A 23,541-nucleotide genomic window follows, 5' to 3' on the forward strand; every position below is an offset into this window, starting at 1 on the left:
CTAGAAGCAAGAAAGGCTCCAATGACTAGATCTGACCAGGTCACTGTGGGCAGCAGCAGGGACTAATCAAGGAAAAAAAAAAAAAAAAAAAAAGAAGAGTGCATTCCTTGCAATAAGGGGCAGTGGCAGGTAGGTGCTACCTCACACTGAACAATGGGAACAGGAGCATGGAATGTGTACGCATGACACTCCATCTAGTGACACAGGACAGTTATTCTAAAGGCATTTTTTTTTTCCTTAAAAAATAAATAAATAAATAAAAAAAGAAGGTTTATACTCACCTGCTCTGTGCAACGATATTGCACAGAGTGGTAATTTAGCTCCTCTATGGCGGTTTCTCCGCTGGCACTGTCCACTCCTACTTTTTCTAAGTGCCCCCTAAGCAAGCCAAAATGTTAAGGGGGCATCCGTGAGGCCGCGCTCCTAAACCGGGCTGTGTGCATCCATAGACACACAAAGTGCTGGCAATCCATGCCCCGAGACCCCCTTAGTGTTTCCATGTTAAAAATCCATTTATTACAACAAAAACCATAGCACACATATTTAAAACTCTTGGCATGAGCACAGGGATACAATATGGACGGGTGTTGAAATGCAGCAGCAGTTTAGGAATCTCATACCAGCATGTGAAGAAACTATTTTGATAGCGGTCAAAAGCCACTGGAACCCGGCATCCTGCAGCACTATACACTGCCTCGTGGTAATCCCTACGCGATACTGGGGATAGTGGGAGGTGCCTAGAGTAACCAGCCAAGGAGGGGGTTGCACCTGATGGAGCCAAGGAAGACTTTGAGGAATGTAGGAACTCATGCAGGGGACAACGTTCTGGACTGTCTGCATCGGGCTCTTGGAACCTAGGTAACGCCCCCAATCCCCAGTATCACGTAGGGATCATCACGAGGCAGTGTATAGTGCTACAGACCTGGTTCCGGTGGCTTTTTTTGACAGCTGTCAAAATAGTTTCTTCACATGCCAGCTTGAGATTCCTAAACTGCTGCTGCATTCCAACACCTGATGAAGTCCATATGGTATCCTTGTGCTGATGTCAAAAGTTTTAAATGTAAGTGCGCTATGTTTTTTGTTGTAATAAATGGATTTTCAACACGCTAATGGGGATCCCACGCTGATGTTTTTTTTTATCTTTTCGACATTACCAATGCTGAGGAATCAATCTTTTGACCTTTCCCAATCCTCCCACACTGTAAGCTGCAGGATCCTTGTGGTGCAATCATCAAATTCCCCTGAACTGTTTTGATGTTGGTGAAAGCTGTGACTTTTATTGTGCTATACTGGTTAGTTTTTCTCTCAGCATTGGTAATAATGCTGCTCAATGGTTCTAAAAAATGAAGTAGCTCCAGGTGCTCAGCCCACATGGCCTACTCATAAAAGGAGTCTTCAAAGGCTGGGTCACACCAGAGGCACCACGCTTCTGAACCTGGAAAGCATTCTGCGGCTAACTGACCATACACAGAGATGTTCTAAGATCACATTCCAGGCAGACCCTGCGATTGCCAAGGCAGCAGGGCCTTAGTATGGCCTCCAAAGCTATTGGTATATTATTGAAGATACACCAATCTGGATGGCTGCACAAACACTAGCTCATGATGAAGTCTTTATTGAAGAGACATAATCGTGAAATAAAAAGAAAATGGCTATAAAAAAAAAAAGGGTTCAACTATTCTTCAAAAGAGAAAAGAAGTCTACTGCCCTAGTACACTGGCTAAAAATACTGAGACATGCTGGAAGTGGGAGGGGTTAAGCCAGGCTGATTGCTGTTTTTTTTATTTGTTTACCAGTGTTCAGATCCTCTGTAGGTGGCAGCACAAGAAAGAAAAACTACTTATGTCCTTAACATAGTCTAATATTCATAGAGTGCTGTATAGGTGCTGCACAAAAAAAGTAACTCATCGTGTCAAACCGTGTAAAAAAAATTATTGCAAGCCTGTGCATAGATCACCAATAACGAATCAATCACTATATGTGATCAGGGTGAAGGATAAGTTCAGCAAAACACACATTTCCTGACTCCACCCCAATGCTCCCAAGGTGAAATTTAGTGTTACTGCTGTTCTATTTCAGATGTAAAAAAATTAATTCCTGGTTTATTGAGAAGGAATACTGTCTGTACCAAAGAGGTCATTAAGAAATACCTTTACAGATCCATAATTAATTAATGAAATGTAAACTTTTGGCAACAGTCTAGACAGCTGTGCATTCAGTACCTCTTATAATTTCCCCTTCCTCCAAAATCACTGTATCCCCCCCTGCCCTGGTATCCTCCGCCACCTCCTCTTCCACCTCTGGGACCTGCATTATAACCTCCTCTTCCAAATCCACCACCACCACCTCCACCACCTCCTCCTCCTCCTCCTCCTCCTCCTCGCCATCCTCCTCGTCCTCCTCCCCTCCAACCTCCCCTTCCTCCATCATCCTGTCTTTTCTGCCAGGGTGGCATTTCTGGAGCTGGGGGCTCAATCTCTGAGGGTCTTCCTCCTCGATCAGGCACCCTTCCCATTAGAACCTGTAATAAATGAATAAAAACCAAATGAAAAAAAATAAATAAATAATAGCCAGGTAAAATCATTTTAACTGCTGTATTTTTTTAAATGGATGAAAATAAAACATTTACATTTACATTTACTTTATCTCTTTTGCATAATCTAATTTTAATTATAGAAACAAAGCCCATTTTCAACCTTTAAATGCACAGAAAACTTCCAAGATGCCAGTTAGGTGAACAGATAGTACGATATTGAAAAATACCTGTCCCTATTTTAAATACTAGAATGCAATACAAAGAAAACACGGTTTCAAATAGAACACCCCTTTTCCTAAAGTACAGGCAGTCCCAGGGTTACAAACAAGATAGATTTTGTAGGTTTGTTCTCAAGTTGAATTTGTATGCAAGTTGGAATGGGTACATTTTTTAAATGCAACGCCAACCAAACAAAAAAAAACATTTTTTGGATCGCATAAGAAAGGGTTAACACCTCTGTATAAGTTTGTTTTGCTGTATGTGCCCCTTTTCAGAAGATTTCACTCACTTTCTGTCCCAATGACAATTGGATTTTGAAAATTTGTTGTGGAAACAAGGATTGGTGATAAAGCTTCAGTGGGGACACCTTTTTCCCATGATTACAGGAGTAATTTTCCCTTCCTAGGGGTAGATTTCCTCTCACTTCCTGTTGTCTCCCTCGGTTTGTTAGTATCAGTGATTTGTAAGTGAGATGTTTGTAACTCGGGCACTGCCTGTACATCTGAAGCAAAATGGTTTGTTTTCATTTTGAACTGAATAGGGAATAGTTAAAACCCCTGTCCATTTTTTAAAATCTTATTTGCCATCTTGTCCCACTGGGGAGATTTCCCTTCACTTCCTGTCCTTTAGACATAACAGGAAGTAGGAGTTAGTACATGTAAAGAGGAAAGGATCGCTGCTACTCCTGACCAGCCCAGGTGAATAAAGAGCAGCCTCAGCCTACATGTCTCCACCAAACCACATACTGTAATGCATTTCGTCCTGCCACTGGGACACTATGACTAATCGCGCATCAGGGTGTGCTTTGGTGAATACATATAGGCGGAGGACGCTCTTTATCATTTATTCGGCTGGGCAGGAGTAGCGGCGATCCTTTCTGCTTTACATTTACTAATCCCCTGGATTGTTATTAAGACAAGCCTGCACGCCATGCTGTGAGACACAGGGATATGCTTTCACCTCTACTTTGAGTGGCGCCAAAAGCAATCAAACAGGAAGTAAGAAGAGATCTTTCCACAGTGAGAAAACACTTTATTCTAATTGCATCACCAGTGCAGAAAGATGCATGGTGCTCAACTGCACATAAGCACAGCGATTATTCATCCTGCTCAAGAAACTGTGTGACACACCAAGCCTATATCACAAGTCTACAAAGGGGCAGAAACAATCTTAAAAACTTCCTATTATTACATTACAGAGTCCTCAATACATTTGTATGCAGTGCTTCTATTTTCTATAAAAGAATGCTTACTTGCTCATTTCAATGCACTTTCATCTCTGCCCTGTGGATGGCAGGATGTAGCAAGCTTTGGATGCGCAACCCTGGAAACTCAAGAGCACCGATTTGAGAACAAACTGTGTATGCGTGGATAGAGAATGAACCCGAGTGCTGCTTTGTGAGTTTCTAGGGGCACACACCCAATGCTTGGTACGTCTAGCCATCTACAGGGCAAAGAGGAGAGAGCAATTAAATAACTAGTTGAAAAAGTTTGTATGCTTTAAAAAAAAAGAAAAAAAAAAAAAATTAAATGTAAAAATCGAGAATTCAGTAATGCTTGAGGATATTTTTGGCAAAAGTCAGTAAAGGTGAACTAACCATATATCCCATATGGGGACACACTTGATGGACTGAAACTGTTCAATTTCTTGTCTTTTTGGATAGTGTAGAATGTTACAAAATTTTGTTAGGTGTTTATTGTTGTCTATTCCTGTGTTTTCGTAGTGACAAAAAAAGAGTGAGGTTAACACTGCTGTGGCTCCACAGAGCATACTCTTCCTCACTTGCTGTGCTGGTGACTAGAGTCGATAAGCAGCTGTTAAAAATGTACAACAATCACAGAACACAAAATTATTAGGATTGTGCTGTTCCATGAAAAACTTTTTTGGTTGGCTCTTGAAACATCTCCCGTGATACATATTTTATGGTCATTTGCTCTAGGCAACTGCACTCAGAATTCTCAGTGATGGAATTATGTAAAAAAAAAAAAAAAAAAAAAAAAAAAAAAAAACCACACACCTTGAAATATATAATACAAATAACCTCACAAGGGAACAAAAATACAGAATGTCTATATAGCAATGTACCTTGTTCACAGGACACACAGTCTTCTCCCTTGATGAACCACTGCTAGTACGCACTATTCTGGAGAGATCCTCCCTAGCAGCCAAGAGGTGTGATAATGTAATGCTCGATTTTGAGCACAGCGAGTATCGCACTGGCTGATAAGCACGAGCAATCTCATCTGTTTTTTCCTAATAGAAAAAAAATATATATTTTTTGCTGACCATTAAAAACAAAATGTATTTATTGCTATCATATCATTAGTACAAGTTCACACAGTATCTTGCAATGTAACATTTGATAACAATACATTGTCAATGAAGAGAGAAAGTGCGACATCTAGAAAATAAATAGAGTACTGTACAGAAATGTACCCACCTTGGCCCTGTCTGACCAGCCAAATGACTGAACAGTAACATCGAGACGTTTTATTAACATTCGTCGCCGACACTCATACTCTTTACAGAGAGCATCATTTATCTTCTCCAGGCGTTCCTATAAAATTGGTTAAAATGTATATATAATCCTTCCATTGTACATATTACAAATATTCATGCTTGCTTACAAAGTAGGCAGCATAGATGGTGATTTTAATGGATTACTGCTTCAAAGTAAAGAGCCTGGTATCATGAATTGGTTGTAATTAAGGTTAACCAGTGTGTGCACATGAAGGAAAAAAAAAAAAAGAAGGAAGTTCGATTTGGGTGAAGAGTTTTTTTTTTTATACTTTACATTACAGTAATTTATGTATAAAGTCTACAATATCAGCTTTCGATTAACAAACGGACTGGCTTGTCACATTGACATCTCAGTGTTGCAGATCACACTGGGAGAGCACAGCTTTCCCTGTGTAATCGGCAGAGCTTCACAATCAACAGGACAGCTATTTGTGGTGCTCAATTTATCAGGAGCACACAAAGTTAATGATACAGACAGGGAGTTAAACTTTCTCAGTAATCGAGGAATCTGCATAACTGAGCTGTAAAATGGAGCAATGAGGAGGCAAGAGGGAAATCCCCACCAAAAAAATAAATAAATCAAACCAGAGGCTGTGGTTATACTTGCCTTCCATTCACCCAAAGGGGGAAGTGAAATGCCCATTAATTCTGGGTAAAGAAGATCACGTGACCTCCTTCCCTTCTTTCCACATGGCAGCACTGAGAGGCCAACTACCACAGGCCAAAGCACTATCACATGGGAAAAGGACAGAGAACCCTGGGTAAGCTCAAGATCAACTTGCACAGGTAGCGGGAAGGAAAGATTAACGAGGAACTGCAGTCTGCTCACATAATCTGTAATAAAAACCATTCTGCCATTCTGAAGCTTCCCTCAAAACCACTTTGCATACTAATTTTATATATACTGCGATTCTGTACTTGCCAAATATGGTGCAGAAATCTCCCTCCACTAAGTCTGGCTGCATCCATTTGAACTGTGGGCAGCAGAAGCTGCTGCCTGTTCACTTCCTGAAATCGCTATAGAGCCCGAGTGCCTTCACCGTCCTAGCCCCTCCCCTTGGGGAAGAACTAGGACGGTGAAGGCACTCGGGCTCTATAGCGATTTGAAAAGCTGAACGAGATTTAGGCTGTGCGGCTCTATGTTGCGCTTTAAACCCATGTTTGTATTAGTGTGGTGCGCTGGAAGCACCCGCATATTGTGAGTACCCTGTACATTTTAATAAATGTTAAAAAGTGTTGGACTTTTTTGCACATTAATTGTATGGACATTTAATTATGCACTTTATATGTTGTTTGATTTAATGATTTTTGATATTTGTTTATATTTCATGATTCAGCGCTGCACTCATATATAGGTATCAGATTTGCATTTACATGTTTGATGTTCCCATCTACAACCCTGTCAGAAGGAACAGCCCAACCACTCTGCAGAAACCTAAAGGGCAACTCCAATTAGGACTGTTTACTATTGAGGAAAACATAAATATGCTTTTTATACATGATCTCATTATCAGATTAAAACATGACTTTTAGAAGGTCTCTGGGTAGGACTGGAGCATATCACTATTTATTCTATAGTGCAAACTATTTCATATATTACTTCCCGCTGTCTGCAGTGGGGTGGGCAGGGTTTAATTATTTCTTTACAAATTATGAGAAGGGTGAAAATGAGGACTACAGAAAGTCTGACTGGGAAAGTCAAGAATTCCAGGCCTGTAATTAGATAATTCAAGGCTTGTCACTTAGTAAGATGGCTTAAATGTTAAGGTTATTTTTCTATATTCATTTGCATCTCACCAGCTGTTCTGCATTCAGTTCCACACCGAGGAGTGTCTTGTTAATGCTATTTGACTGAACTTTGGGCAATAACTCAGTAACCTGTGAATGAGATAAAACACAGGCAACATAAATATTTTATATGGAATTTTGCACATTCTTTCCTGCTAAATTGTAAAACCACCTGTTAGTTACGAATAAAGTAGGTTTTCCTTCATAAAATAATAAGCAGATATGAATTAAGCCTTAAAAATCTCAGCTTTGTTAAATTTCTTGTCAAACCTAATATTTCTAGCCACTAAAAACCTACAAAAGACATCTTTAAACAGGACAGAAAAAAAACACTCAAAAGCACATAGCCAATGCTCAGATGCAAATGTTTAAAGCAGAGCTCCATCCAATAGTGGAACTTCCGCTTTAAAGACTCCTGACCCCCTGACATGCCACATTTGGCGTGTAATTTTTTTTCGGGAGGGAGCGGGTACCTAGTTTTGACAGGTACCCAAGCTTCCACTTCCGCTCATACCGCCTAGGCGACTCAAGCCTAAGTTCTCCTCTTCCTGATACCTTTTGGGACACGTCACTGATCCCAGATTTCCCAGTCATTCAGGATGCACAGTGCGCACCCGGCTTAATGGGAGAGAACCAAGGCTTCAGGCGGCCGCATCGCTGGACCATGGGACAGGTGAGAGCCTGTGCACTTTGTGTAGCTGCTGACTTTTAATAAACACAAAGGCTGGAACTCCGCTTTGGGCAACCGATCTGTTCATTCAAAGAAGCAAATGCTCCTTGTATTCTTACAGTAACCTGTTATGAGAGAAATTGGTCGGCTGTCTTTGCTGATCTCCTCCTGAACACTGTTGTTGCTTAGCTCTTATACTGAGCTTCTCACTTCACTGCGTCCTTCTGGTAACAGTAAAGCGCATGTCAGCCATGGACTCTCAGCAAACACCAGCTTCTGGGAGCTCATTGAAATAAAAGCTTCTGTGCACAATAATTTACCTTAAGGAAACAGATATTCCACCTTGGTATGTTCCCAAGAATCCTTTTTCAGGGCATCCATGGGCCGTCCCGTGGAGGCAACGGGGGTTCTATGCTATTCTATCATTGCAAAATCTTGCAGCTTGCTATGAATGTGACTAAAGCTCCCCTCTTTCATGCCCATACGCCCCTCTGGGACAACCCGCAGTTACCCAAAATATTAACCATCCCTGATCATACACTCTGGTTGGAGAGAAGGGTCATATATATATATTTATTACACATACACACACACATACACAATTTTATTATTTTTTTTTTTTTTTTAAATTGAGTAACCTAACCTAGTAGAAGAAAAGAAGTCCTCATATTGATTACATTACTACATTTCAGGCAATAACTCTTTTCAAGCAGACAGCTTACTTTCTTGTCAAAGTAGATTTGTTTCCTTCTGTGTGCCTAAAGGGATCAGCATTGCACAGGGTCTCTGAAATGGAAGTGTCTGTTGAATTGGAATAAATAACCAAAACCCACCACCTTCTTCCTTGAGGCTGAGAACTGCATGTCAAAAGTGAAATTTCACCATATGTAGCTAAAAATAAAAAGTACCTCTCTCTAACTGACCTTGTATACTAAGCAAAAAAAAAAAAAAACCAAAACAAACAAACACACACACACACACAACATGCTTACTAGTCCATCATCATTGTCAGGTTTTCCTTGTGCTGCTTTTCACCTGCGTGGTTATGGGATACTTGCTGGTTTGAATGTGCATGTGTGCTGGGAAAATCCAAATGTTCACAGGTCCCTTCCAGATTTGGAATTTGCAAACACCTGGGGCATATCAGGTATTAGGGACCTGCCAGAAAACTGCGGCATTTGTGCGCCTCACAGGAACACTACTTCCTGGGATGCAGCGGGCCAGATTCATAAAAGAAAAAAACTTACTAAAATGTATTACCCCGATCCACCTTATATAGTAGCTTTCAGGTCATTTTACAGTTTTTTGTTTTTTGTTTTTTAAAGGAATCGGTTATAAAGCAAAAAACCTAGGTTACACTCCTGGTGATAGCAGGCATTCATCGACTGATATGCCCCTGATCTTGGCTCCATGAATGGTCCACGCTACTAATTTTTTTTTTTCGTTCAACCCTGATCAGGAGCAGGTCAGCTGCTGGTTTTCCAGCACGCTTGTCTGACAGAAGCCAGGCAAACAGCCAGCTTCTGTCGGACTGGTTGTCTTACACATACATTCGGCCCCTGTGTACTGGGCTTTAGGCAGTGAAGTTTAACCTAATTAGATAAAAGTCAAACTAAACCTATTGATTAAAAAACTGCAAACATGAAGCTTTTTTTTTCTAAATGTAGACTTTTATTAAATCAAACCACAAAGCTGAATAATATAGAGTAATGACAATGATAATCAATGGTCCAATAAATCCTGAAAAAAAAAAAAAAAAAAAAGAAGACCAGCATAACAAAAATAATAGGGCTGCGGAAATTAACGATTAATCGTAAATTTTTTAATTTTTTTGATTGGTAGGCTGCTTGCCCTGGGGCCACTTTGGGCAAAGCTGTGGCTGCAGCGCAGCGCTCCGCTCCCTCCTCCTCCACTATATGTCATACACAGTCTGCAGGCATCTCCCGCTGTGTGTCTCCGAGCAGTGTTCTGTCTATCACACGAGCTGATCTAGGAGGAGGGCGGGACTTTTCTCACAGCGCGGCCAAAGTTTTCACACTCAGCTCCGAAACACACAGCGGGAGATGCCCGCAGACTGTGTAATCCAGGCACGGACACTGACTACAGTGAGGCTGCGATTATGGGCATGGTGAGGCTGCGATTATGGGCACGGTGAGACTGCATGCGTATACAGTGAATATCTCTTAAACGGTCCTTATTATAGGCTTACCTGCAGGTAAAAGTGGTAGTACAGGGTTTACATCCACTTTAAGAGTGAAGGCATTGGCAAAGAACTAATATTTGACAGTAGAGTTATAGAATAGCTATTTTCATCAGAGGCTTGTCACTCATCTGTTTTCTAGTACCCATGTCTTAGCTTTTGAAAAGAGGAAACTGTACAGGGAGGTATGTAAATATACATGAAAGCCAAACATTTAATATAAACCTTGTACCTTTTCTTGAATGCTTTTTAACTGGCCAATAATATCTGAAGTGGATGGCAAAGGCAACCGGAGAGCTTCAAAAAGAGTTTTTATTTCTTTATTCACAGCATCACTTGGACCTGAGCAAGTCAACGACTTAGTCTGTAGGATCTGTACAGCCTGAAGTTCTGAACCTAAGAATACTGGGACATATGATAAGAGGAGAAAAAAAAGAAAAATGGTCTCAAAGTTGGTGAAGGGGCAAATAATTAATGTGTTTTATTTAATTTTGAAAAGTTTCAATATAACTTAAAGAGGACGTAAAGTCCCGTATTTTCTTTTTCTGACCTACAAAAGTAAAGACATAATGTGCTAGTATGCATCGCAGTACATTAAACTTATCTGCTAACTAAGCCCTCGTCATCCCCGCTGGACGCTGCATCCATCTTCGCCCATCTTCCTTCCAGACTCAGACTGTGGGAGCTGCCAGTCACGGCACAGTGTTCTGAAGAGACGGCAAGGTGGCCGTTTTATCAGAGAGCATGTGCTGATGATGTAATTGACTGCATATACAGTAATTATCCCCCAAAAGGTGCACAATTAGGATATTTACAGTACCTATAGGTAAGCCTTATAATAGGCTTACCTATAGGTACAATACATGCATGGGACTTTACTTCCTGTCTATTTGTACTTACACAGCAATTTCAGACAATCCTCTTTGTTTTGGAGTCTGCTTTTGATATCTCCAGACACCAGAGAAGGATATGGGCAAGAGAGCTCCTTTAAGAATCCACTTATTTCCAGCTGAATACTCTCCAGGTCTCCACCTATTACGGGTAAGACAACAGACACTGGTTTTTAATATTATCACCATGCGCTCAAAAGTGCCAACACTACCTTAAAACAATAAAAGATAAACCAGTTAAAATATCGGTGGCAGCAGCAGCCTCCCCATCTCCTGCTTAGTCAAGTTCCCATCATTTTGCTCCTCTAGCCATCTCTCCTAAGCATCTCTTTTCCCACCCTTCATATCGCACTTCTCCCCAACCCCTTCCACTCTTCTCCTTACTCCCTTTTCATTCTACCCCAATTAATTCCCTTTCATTTAAAAATTAAAAAAGAAAGCAGAAGGGAACCCATGCTTGCCTATGACAGGTTATCCAAGCATGTACAAAAATAAAAAGTGGTAACCACCCAAGCCTTCAACTGGCCTTTGCAGCAAGGTGCATGGAATGGCAATCCACATTACAAACAGACAAAATATTCCCCAGCAGACTTACCCGCCGGGTAAGTATGCTCAGAAATCTCTTGTCTGTCAGGTTATCTAAGCATCCTGCTTGCAATGCAACATACCACTCAGAAGCATAGTTGTTTTTAAACTGTTTTGTTTTTTTGGATTACCAGTTAATTGTAACCACTGAACCTTTCACAATGGGTATGTGCTGTCTCTTTTGTTCTCAACAATAAAGAAAAAAAAATCGTTGGCAGCACCAGATTAAAGCCTATGAGGGTTGCCCCTTTTTTTCTATGTATACATATATGCTTTTAAAAGCATATGAAAAATAATCACATACGCTATACAAACATTTTTAATGTGCTATATTTTTATAAATTACTACAAACAGAACAAAAATGAGCACAGATAGGTATAGGAAATAAAGAGGGCAGTTCTATGATGAAAAGTTGCAAAAACTCTCTCACTGTGTGCATGTTACTATTTACAGCTTATGAGGTAAAATTTAAATTCACTTGTAGTATTGTTGTAAATTTTGTGAAAGAGAAGTTTAGAGAACATGGGATTTTTGGTTTACCTGTAAAATCCTTTTCTTGGAGTGCATCACAAAACACAGGGTATCTTCATATACTGTTTTCTGTACAAAGCTACACACCCTGACCCACTGATAATCACCTCTCAAACAATCCATCCCTAATCGCAATCAGAACAAAATACCTGGTGCTTCCAAGTATGGTGAAACATGTGATCTCCTCCCAAAATGCAGTGCTCAGGCCTAGCAGCAATTGCTAGGGCCAAGCACAGTCACATGATGGAGAGGATGATGTCACCACTGCTTCTAGGCTCTGATACCAGGTATTTTGGTGGCAGCTACGATGGAGAAAGGAACAGTGGAGGATTGCTGGGGAGGTGACTGTCAGTGAGTCAGGGTGATCTTTCTACAGATAGTGAATAGAACCTCAATGCATTTAAAAACACATTTGTGTGCATGGAGTTGCAAATAAAGGGTCAGATGCAGACTGTGGTGCGCAAGCAGGACAAGACACTATTTTGTAAGCATGGTTTTTAAAGAGGAAGTAAACTTCCATCTTTAAGTTTTACCTATGGGCAGTGTAAAGATCTGCTAAACTTGCACCGTTTAGGAGTTATTTGCTGTCCTAGCAGCCAGTTACGTAACTGGCGCATGCGCTTTGAAGGAACAGCCACCAGTGCCATTTCTTCAGAGCAGTCGTGACCGGCGGCTCCCGCGCATGCTCTGTGACTGCACGGAGCCGCCAACCCTGAAGAAAGACTGGGTATAAATAGACGCCATCTCCAGCGATGACATTACATCGCTGGAAGGCGATGCCTTTGCCTTGCTTTAAATAAGGAGAATTTGCACACAATTTATTTTATACTCAGATTGACACTTTTGCACTGCAGTAACGTATGGTGCCGCAACATGCATGTGTCAGTACAATGCACTGCCATTCATTTTGAATCGCACCTGCAATGCATGGGAATACATTACTGTGTTTTGCTTTCCAAAAAAAGGGAAGGGCTCTGGTTTGGGACATGCTAAGGTGAGATGGCATCATTCAAAACGAAAAGGTGAAGAGTTGATATTGTTCATATAGATCCAAGCATCTCTTCCAGGGCTCAGTGCAATGTTCTTTGCAGTGATCTTATCTGATGAGATGAATTACTTACCTTCAGAGCTGACACTTTCTTCTAAGTTACCTAATAAATGTATCTGAGAGCTGAGCCAACACAAGAGCTGGCAGTATTCAGGAGATGACAGCCCACTCTCTAAAGCTGGACCTAGAGTGGTCTCATCCAACAGGGGACCCTGGTACCTGGCATGAGAAGAAATCATTTCAAGGTGTGTTCACTATGAAATTTAACATCAATTCAAGTAAACTGTCACATTGTCATCATTCAACAGAGGGATACAAGGGCCAGAGAATAAAAAAAAAGGGGGGGGGTGAAGAGAAGGGCCACAGAAGACTGGCAAGGAAGGGACAAGGCGACAGAAGACAGGTTGGGGGGCAAAAGAGCCAGAGAAAGACAAGGACAAGGACCAGAGAGAAGTAAGGGGGACTGGGGGCCACAATAGACTGACAAGGGGGGGACTGGGGGCCACAATAGACTGACAAGGGGGGGACTGGGGGCCACAATAGACTGACAAGGGGGGGACTGGGGGCCACAATAGACTGACAAGGGGGGGACTGGGGGCCACAATAGACTGACAAGGGGGGGACTGGGGGCCACAATAGACTGACAAGGAAGGGACTGGGGGCCACAATAGACTGACAAGGAAGGGACTGGGGGCCACAATAGACTGACAAGGAAGGGACTGGGGGCCACAATAGACTGACAAGGAAGGGACTGGGGGCCACAATAGACTGGCAAGGAAGGGACTGGGGGCCACAATAGACTGGCAAGGAAGGGACTGGGGGCCACAATAGACTGGCAAGGAAGGGACTGGGGGCCACAATAGACTGGCAAGGAAGGGACTGGGGGCCACAATAGACTGGCAAGGAAGGGACTGGGGGCCACAATAGACTGGCAAGGAAGGGACTGGGGGCCACAATAGACTGGCAAGGAAGGGACTGGGGGCCACAATAGACTGGCAAGGAAGGGACTGGGGGCCACAATAGACTGGCAAGGAAGGGACTGGGGGCCACAATAGACTGGCAAGGAAGGGACTGGGGGCCACAATAGACTGGCAAGGAAGGGACTGGGGGCCACAATAGACTGGCAAGGAAGGGACTGGGGGCCACAATAGACTGGCAAGGAAGGGACTGGGGGCCACAATAGACTGGCAAGGAAGGGACTGGGGGCCACAATAGACTGACAAGGAAGGGACTGGGGGCCACAATAGACTGACAAGGAAGGGACTGGGGGCCACAATAGACTGGCAAGGAAGGGACTGGGGGCCACAATAGACTGGCAAGGAAGGGACTGGGGGCCACAATAGACTGGCAAGGAAGGGACTGGGGGCCACAATAGACTGGCAAGGAAGGGACTGGGGGCCACAATAGACTGGCAAGGAAGGGACTGGGGGCCACAATAGACTGGCAAGGAAGGGACTGGGGGCCACAATAGACTGGCAAGGAAGGGACTGGGGGCCACAATAGACTGGCAAGGAAGGGACTGGGGGCCACAATAGACTGGCAAGGAAGGGACTGGGGGCCACAATAGACTGGCAAGGAAGGGACTGGGGGCCACAATAGACTGACAAGGAAGGGACTGGGGGCCACAATAGACTGGCAAGGAAGGGACTGGGGGCCACAATAGACTGACAAGGAAGGGACTGGGGGCCACAATAGACTGACAAGGAAGGGACTGGGGGCCACAATAGACTGACAAGGAAGGGACTGGGGGCCACAATAGACTGACAAGGAAGGGACAGGGGCCACAATAGACTGACAAGGAAGGGACAAGGGCCACAGAAGACAGGTTGGGGGGCACAAGAGCCAGAGAAAGACAAGGCCAAGGACCAGAGAGAAGTAAGGGGAAGGGGGACATGTGCCAGAGACAGGTACAATCAAACATCTATTCTCCATCCATGCAGTAGACCAGTGTCAGGATCTATGTACAATGAATGTATCACAGTACATCTCCTCTCACCCCAGAGACTCTAGCGTGTCCAACAAATCGGCCTCCATCCCGCCAGCAAATCTCCTCCAATCACCGCACCAGCTCAGTCTGCATTCAGACATCCATCGGCTTCCGGTCCATTAACAATACAGGTCCGGGCTGCAGCGGCGCTTCCGGAATTAAGGTTCCGGTTGCATTACATCCTCTTCAGTCAGGGGAGAACATTTCACTCCAATAAACCCGAGCGGGTAACATAAACAAGTCTCTCAGTCTGTATCCTCCTGTGGTGTGCCTCTTCCTTAGTCTGCTAGGTTAGTAGTGGGAACACCTCAGGAGGACACAGACAGACTGAATGGCTTTCTGAATTGTACGCATACCGGTGTAGCAGTAAATACAGTATCCCATGAAATTCGATATTACTTGCCTCTACTGCGCATGTGCCGGTTTCAGACAAAAAAGAAACAGCGCAGAGCTACTGACGAACACAGCTGAGTTATATTAACTCCTCACATGCTGATGGATCGGCTGCATCATGAAGACACAGCGAGACACCTCGGCTACATCTGATTGACAATGGGCGACACGACGAGGGGCCACAGGCTCGGGGGGGATGCAGTCTGCATGTCATAGGGGGGGGCCACAGACTGAATGTCGCAGGGGGGCCAGTCCGGATGTCACAAGGGGGGGGGGCAGTCTTGATGTCACGGGGGGCTGCATGTCACAGGGGGGCACACGATGGTTGCCACAGGCTGGCTGCATCTCACAGGGGCCACAGGCTGCATGGCACTGCGGTCAAGCCAGCCTTGGTTTGAAAATACACGGTCTAGCCAGCCACCAAAAAAAAAAAAAAAAATCTGTGCGCCTATTACAATGATTACGGTAATTTCAGTAACAGCAAAGAGAGAACATGCTTGAGTTGCCCATGTATGTCTGTTGATCTATCTATCTATCGGTCTTTATTTCTCTCTCTCTTTCTCTTGAATTCTTAATTATTCTTATTATTTCTCTCGTGCTTTCATTCTTTATTTTTTTCTTCTCTTTTTCCTTTTCTCTCACTTTCTCTCTCTCTTATTCTTTATTTGTTTATTTCTCACTTTCTTTCCCTCTCTCTCTCTCTCTCTATCTCTTTCATTCTTTATTTATCTTTCTCTCTCTCTCTCTCTCTCTCTCTCTCTCTCTCTCTCTCTCTCTCTCTTTCATGCTTTAATTATCTCTCTTTTTATCTTTATCTTTTTTTTAAACTCACATTGTCTGCGACTAACTTTTTTTTCCTTTATAGTTTACATCTCAATACATCGTTTTATGAAAAGGTTTACAGCACAAGCATTTCTTTCTTTCTCTCTCTTCAATTTCATTTATCTCTCTTTCATCATTTTATTAAAAGGTTTACAGCGCAAGTCTTTCTTTCTTTCTTTCTTTTTCTCAGCACAAGCATTTGTTTATTTATCTTTCTATCACTCTCTCATTATTTATTTATTTCTCTTTTCTATCTTTATCCTTTTTTAAAACTCACATTGTTTTCGACTAATATTTTATCTTTATAGGTCACATCTCAATACATTGTTTTATGTAAATGTTTACAGCACAAACAGACAACATAAAGTATCTCTTTCTAAATACATTTACTGCATATGTTTTTTTTGTTCTCTTGCATTCAGTGTCCCATACATTATAAACACCCCAAGTGAAATAGGACATTTTCAACTCCAGAAGCCCTTAAAGATCTCATTTGAAATAAGTAGAAAAAAAGAATGGTCAGTTCTAGTACAGGACATCCCATAGACTAAGCACACCTCATTTGAAACCATTTTACTCTAGCGTTTTGGAGATATGTCACGTTATTCGACTTTGGGGGCCTATAAAAACCTCATTTCTAATAAGCAGAAAAAAAGAATGGTCAGTTCTAGTACAGGATGTCCCAAACCCTATGCACACTTAATTTGAAACCATTTTACTGTAGCATTTTAGAAATATGTCACGTTATTCGACTTTGGAGGTGTATAAATAACTAATTTCCAATAAATAGAAAAAAAGAATGGTCAATTCTGATACAGGACATCCCATACACTAAGCACACCTTGTTTGAAACCATTTTACAGTAGCATTATGGAGATATGTCACGTTACTCAACTTTGGAGGCCTATTATGATCTAATTTCTAATAAGTTGAAAAAAATAATGGTCAGTTTTAGTACAAGACATCCCATACCATATGCACACCTAATTTGAAACCATTTTACTGTAGCATTTTGGAGATATGTCACGTTAGTCGACTTTGTTATCCGAGGTCGTTATAGGCCTCCAAAGTCGAATAACGTGACATATCTCCTAAATGCTACAGTAAAATGGTTTCAAATTAGGTGTGCATAGTGTATGGGACGTCCTTTACTAGAACTGACCATTCTTTTTTTCTACTTATTAGAAAGGAGGTAGTTATAGGCCTCCAAAGTCGAATAATGTGACATATCTCCAAAACGCTACAGTAAAATGGTTTCAGATGAGGTGTGTATAGGGTATGAGACGTCCTGTACTAGAACTGACCATTCTTTTTTTCTACTTATTGGAAATGAGTTATTTATACACCTCCAAAGTCGAATAATGTGACATATTTCTAAAATGCTACAGTAAAATGGTTTCAAATTAAGTGTGCATAGGATATGGGACATCCTGTACTAGAACTGACCATTCTTTTTTTCCACTTATTAGAAAGGAGGTTGTTATAGGCCTCCAAAGTCGAATAATGTGACATATCTCCAAAACGCTACAGTAAAATGGTTTCAGATGAGGTGAGCATAGTTTATGGGACGTCCTGTATCAGAACTGACCGTTCTTTTTTTCTACTTATTAGAAATGAGGTTGTTATAGGCCTCCAAATTCTGCGAAGGGTGTTGTATATTTATTGCAATGCCCGTACGGGCTTCAATATATAGGCAGGACTAAACGGTCTATGCAAGTTCGTTTGGGGGAACACATTACTAATATTAAGAACGGCTTCAGATTCCATTCTTTCTTTAAGCATTATGCAATACACCACAATCGCAATCCTGCCAATACATTATTTTTGGGGGTAGATAAGTTTAGTGCCCATTGGAGGGTGAGCTCCCTGGTTAGGGAATTATCCAGACTAGAGATGGCATGCATCCATAGGGTACGCTGCTATACCCCATATGGCCTTAACGTCGATACAGACGTAAACGCATTGATTGATAATGGATAGCGCAGTAAAATTACCTTTTTCTAATATTTCAGAGAATATCACCTTGGAGGTCCTTCTCTTCAACTTTCAGCCTAGTTCTTTAACTGCTCAAACCCAGGGCTGATCTTCCTTTTCTGTGAACCCCTTTCACTCCCTCTAACTGTATTAACCCATCTTCCTACCTGATAATCCTGACTTACCCCTCCACCTTCCCCATTAATTCCACTAACCACCTTTCAAGGTTGTCAGTTCTGCCCAGTGTTGCAATTTGCTCCTCCAGATTTCTAATACAAGCTTCTAGAAGGGCAATCCGCTCACATCTGTCACAGTGGTATCCATCCTGGAGCTGTTGCTCCATTGTTCTATACATGTGGCACACTGTACACTGCACAAAACCTTCCAGCTTGCTAACCTCCATTTTCCCAGTTACAATAATAATATTACTAACAGGAACAGATCAGAACAGATGTTATTTACAGGTTTGGTGACTCCTGTTATAACCTCCTGTTTTAAACTCTGTTTTTTTAACTCACCACTTAATCTAGTTCCACTTGGTCTAAGTTCCAGCAAGCAAAAAGGTGGCAGGCTAAAAAAAAAGGGGGTAGGGATCAGGGGGCGGTAAAACTGCAACTCAACCATGCAGCCATTCACTAAAATCAGAAGAGAAGCAGCTTAACCTTAAACTGCATAGAGGGTTCTTTATGGTCAGAGCGGTAAAGATGTGGAATTCTCTTCCACAAGCAGTGGTATCAGCAGGGAGCATTGATAATTTCAAAAAACTATTAGATGGGGACCTTAACGACCACAACATACAGGGGTATACGACGTAATATTAACATAAACGCACACACACAGGTTGAACTGGATGGACTTGTGTCTTTTTTCAACCTCACCAACTATGTAACCACAGGGTTATATCACCCCTAACTTTATGTGTGAACGAGCCAAATGCAACTAAGGGCTCATTCACAAGTGCAGCAGGCACTACTGCTCCTCTGAAAAGTGATCTTAGTGTGTTTGACAGGTGGTGAAAAGACGATATGTTGCCTTCTCACTGCCTGATTTAAACCAATGATTGCCATGCAATGCACGCAGTTTCACCACGGTAGTACAGAAATGAAAGGTTTAAATCAGGTGTGAGGAGGCGACACTGTGCGCGGTGACCTTTGACTTCTCCCATGATGTTCAGGTAGATCTCCATCTCTTTAAGGTTGTCTACCCCTGGTGTATAATGTATATGAACAATCAAATTATAATCAAATGTTGATTAAATTTCCTCTTTATTTTTCATAGCTTTCCTGACCCACATACGTTTATGTAGTATTTTATTCTTTCAAGTAGTTCGTACAAGCAGGCAGTTACACAATGACAAAAAGAAACAATGAACTACCAAGAGTGCTCAACAGTGCCCGGGTAGTTCATTGAGAACTACAAGCCGAGAGACTCCAAAGCTTTCAGTACTTGTAGTTCTCCCATTCACAGAACTCTGTGAATAAATGACACAACCGTGTTTTTTTTTAAATTGTGACAGCGAGTTCGGGGAGAGGATTCCTGGCTTGCTGTCCCTAGAGGCAGTGGGTTGGGGAGCGGCTGCATCGGTGGGAACATGTTACATCTTCCACTCTAAAAACGGGTGGATCATGTAACATGTGACATGTTCCCAAAGATGAACTTATCCTTTAAATTGACAGGCCTGTCATAACTGTGACATTCGCCTTAGCAAAAGACTTCTAAGCATTGCTTGCCACATGAGGGCAATGTTGAGCTATTTCATTGTGTGCAGCAACGTCGATTCAGCAGTTCAAATTTTTTGTATTAATGAAGATGTGTTTGAATGTTGACATTATTATTTTTAATTAAAAAAGTAATCATACTTTTGTCTCTAAATACTAAAATCTTATATCTTTCCACTTCAAATGTATTAATAAGGCTTGGTGTCCAGTGCACTAACATTCCTTTATGTAAAATAGATACTATGAAAGCCATCACTTGCTGATAAAATATGGAAAATACAAATGTTCTGTACGAGATCTGTTATATTGTGTTTTCTGTTTTCAGGCAATGAGCTTCAAATAAAAGCAGGTAATTATTTAAAGCCAAACTCCAGCCATTTATTTTTTAGTTCCAGACACTGTAGGGTAGGCTTAGAACATTATTTTTTTCACTTTCAATAAGTTTTTATTGAAGTTTGACGTTTTACAGAATGCATAGCATAACCTGCACACATGTATGAATTTAACCAGTATGAAAGAACCCAGAGTGGATCTCTAAGGCATTATAGGTGATTACTATAAAGAGCAATAAGTATGGCGAGTTACATGTTGATTGCGCATTATCAATTTATATTGTGTAAGCAGATTGAAATTTACTGACACGACACCCAAAATTTACTGGCACAGCCAAGTTTTTACTGGCATTTCCAAAAGTTTCAAAATTACAGTTTTGAGTGCAAATTTCAGTATTTGGGCTACAAACAAGTACAATATGCGATTAGCAATGTGATTTCAGGTAGGTATTAAGGCAAAAAACATATTTCTTATTTTATTTTTGTTATAGTAAGTAGCTCAGGGACAGAACTCAGGAGGGCAAGAAATTAAAATGAGCGGTACACACACATGAAATGGACTCTTACAGTGACACTGACAGCAGTGTGCAGCAGCACAGATGATGATGACACCTCACCGACACGACATGTCCCCTCCTGAGTCACAGTGACAGTCTCTCTCCATGCCCAGGTGATCCCTCTAGACCACTCCAGTCCAAACACCACTGATAGGCCCACTCCCGGCTTGCCCTGCTCCCGTCACGCAGACCCACATGCTCACACAACACGCTCAGGCACCCCCTCTTCCAGACCTCCAATTGTAATCTTCTCTGTCGGACCTGTGTATGTTTGCCATTTTCTATTTAATTCTATGGGGTGTTCATACTCCAGACCCCTTTTGAAGTACAGCTATGCCTCGTTTCCACTGAGCGGATCGGTTTGGTTTGGTACGGTATGCTATTTTGAGTGTTTCCATTATGAAAGCGGTCCATACAACTGAACTGAACCGCACCATTCTGGGTCCTGCTTCAGATGTGGGGCCATAGAAAATGGTACGGTTCAGTTAGGGTTGAGCTACGATACAGTCCACTGATTGGCGGACGTGTGACGCCATGCTAGGCAATTTTTCTAAACCCACGTATGGCCCCTGGCGGTCCGACTTGCCGTGGAAACTCTCACCTGAATAGGCCGGAGCATTCTAGGCCTTCCAAACTGTACCGACCTGAACCGATCCGCTCAGTGGAAACAAGGCACTAGGGAACCAGTGCACCAGGGAACGGGGATGGATGAGAGCGGGGGGGGGAGGGGAAGGAAAGGGTGCAATTTTATTCCCTGTATAGGCAATATCTGACCCATCACTTTGTATACATCTACCCTTATCTTTATTTAGACCTAATTCCACACAACCCCCCTTGTCCGCCGCGGGGGGAGCCTTTTGAATGGCTGGGCCTTGTACTTGGCAATTGACCTGTTGGGTAAGCAACTTTCCAATGTTACTGCTGAACTTTATCTGTTTACATTATGCCTGGTATATTTTTCCATTATGTGTTTTTTGGTTTTTATCTGATCATTTGTCTTATAGATTACTCCTCCTGACGAAGTGGTGTTTGTACCATGAAACTAGTAGAGGACTGGTTAATCTATGAGAAACATTCCATCAACAGATATCTCTTGGGGAAACCTTTGAGTATTTGTACATTGTTTATTCAAACCATTTTAATGTGATTTATGTATGTCTTTTTTATAGGTAATAAACAAATTAATTTTTATCTAAGAATTACGTTTCTGTTTATCAGTACAGAGATAGTCCACCACAAACCTTGTAGGTTAAAGTATATGTTTGGCCAGCCTCAGCAACTATCCTCACGCTCTCACCCCTCCCTTTCTTCTCCCATTCCTCTATCATGATGGTCACCTCCACACAGAGACACAGAGCAGGCATGGTAAATCAGTGATGGGAGAAAGATCAGCTGCAGGTTGACCAAAGGCAAACAAACTAGTCCTTTGCCCTCTACCTGCCTTTTTTGGTCACAGCTTCCACAGTTAAAGTGGTTGCACACCCTGTACAAACACTTTCACCTATAGGTAAGCCTATATTAAGGCTCACCTGTAGGTGCTGGAAATATCTCCTAAACCTCCACGGTTTAGGATATATTTACAATAAAGCCGTGTGCCGATGTCTACGGCGCATGCGCACTTTAGAAAGGGCAGATCGTGTCGTTTCTAAAGGGGGTCATGCTGTGACTGACGGCTCCTGCACGCATGCGTGGGAGTGACATCATGCTACTCCGGCCAGTCACAGAGCCAGAGTTTGCGGCCCCGGAAAGAAGAAGGGTGAAGATGGACGCTCGCTGCTAGTGGGGATAGCGGTGACATCCCAGGCTCCTGTGTCAGGTAAGTGATACATAATGGGCTACTATGTGATGCGTAGTAGCCCATTATGCTTTACCTTTGCAGGGAAATAAAGAGGAAGTAAAACCCATCAGGGTTTACTTCCTCTTTAAGGTCCCCTTTAATGGCTTTAATTCCCATGTATAACATTGTGGCATAAGATACAAACTGTGTTTCCTTGAAAATAAGCCCTACCCCGAAAAAAAGACATAGCCTGATTTTCGGGGAGGGCTGCAATATAAGCCCTACCCCTAAAATAAGCCCTAGTTAAGTCCATATAAAAATATATAATCTGTTCTGTAAAAATGTTATATAATGTCCACTGTGTCTCCTTTTATAACTTTATTGTTGAAAATACCTTATTTACAGTGCCACTGTGCGCTCACGTGACCTGCTGGAGATCTTCTACACCCGGCTGATGTCAACGGCCCCTACCTCTGCAGTGCTCGAAGTGGGGCTGATATCAGCAGGCATCTCAGCTCTTCCCTCGGCAGTCCTCGGAGCGGAGCTAACGTCATCAGGCTTCTCGGCCCTTTCCTTTGGAAGTGCCTGGTGTGGGGCTGACGTCAGCAGACATCTCGGCCCAGTGGCGCGGTAAGGAAGGTATTTTCGACAAAGTTACAAAGGGAGACTCACTGGACATTATATAATATTTTTACAAAACGGATTACATATTTTTGAGATTAAAGATGTCATAATGATAACTCCTGAGCTGACAGGGGGAGAGGGGGAGCGAAGACGGGACATAGATAAGACATCCCCCGAAAATAAGCCCTAGTGTGTTTTTTGTAGCAGAAATTAATATAAGACCCGGCAAATAAGGTAGCTCCTAAATGTCCGTGATTTGGAACAAAGTCCTGCTGTGCCTCTTTCCTCCTCACTTGTCCCACATTTTGGTCTGATCTATATAGTTACATAGTTAGTCAGATTGAAAAAAGACACAAGTCCATCTAGTTC

At 42.3% G+C, this 23,541-nt stretch overlaps 1 protein-coding gene across 1 annotated transcript; it reads right to left on the minus strand.

Annotated features, from left to right (window-relative positions):
• Positions 1 to 1,002: 1,002 nt before the first annotated feature.
• On the minus strand, positions 1,003 to 15,504 carry FAM98B (family with sequence similarity 98 member B). Its single transcript, XM_073609941.1, has 8 exons — positions 14,985 to 15,504; positions 13,062 to 13,207; positions 10,834 to 10,965; positions 10,166 to 10,338; positions 7,073 to 7,153; positions 5,196 to 5,312; positions 4,841 to 5,008; positions 1,003 to 2,521 (listed from the first exon to the last, which is right to left on the minus strand). Exons 1-8 carry the CDS (start codon positions 15,074 to 15,076, stop codon positions 2,216 to 2,218), a joined length of 1,215 nt encoding a protein of 404 aa, XP_073466042.1. The 5' UTR covers positions 15,077 to 15,504; the 3' UTR covers positions 1,003 to 2,215.
• Positions 15,505 to 23,541: the final 8,037 nt, after the last annotated feature.

The sequence above is a fragment of the Aquarana catesbeiana genome, linkage group LG13 (assembly GCF_042186555.1).
Source record: "Aquarana catesbeiana isolate 2022-GZ linkage group LG13, ASM4218655v1, whole genome shotgun sequence".
In the NCBI taxonomy this organism is placed as follows: Eukaryota; Metazoa; Chordata; class Amphibia; order Anura; family Ranidae; genus Aquarana; species Aquarana catesbeiana.

Bases quoted from the DNA above. Each gene is read 5' to 3' on its own strand.
- FAM98B (XM_073609941.1), bottom strand. From the start codon at position 15,076: ATGTCTGAATGCAGACTGAGCTGGTGCGGTGATTGGAGGAGATTTGCT. The intron at 13,208-14,984 runs GTGAGAGGAGAT...TTCTCATGCCAG, and splicing joins GACACGCTAGAGTCTCTGGG to GTACCAGGGTCCCCTGTTGG. The intron at 5,313-7,072 runs GTGAGATGCAAA...CCAATTTTATAG, and splicing joins AACTGAATGCAGAACAGCTG to GAACGCCTGGAGAAGATAAA.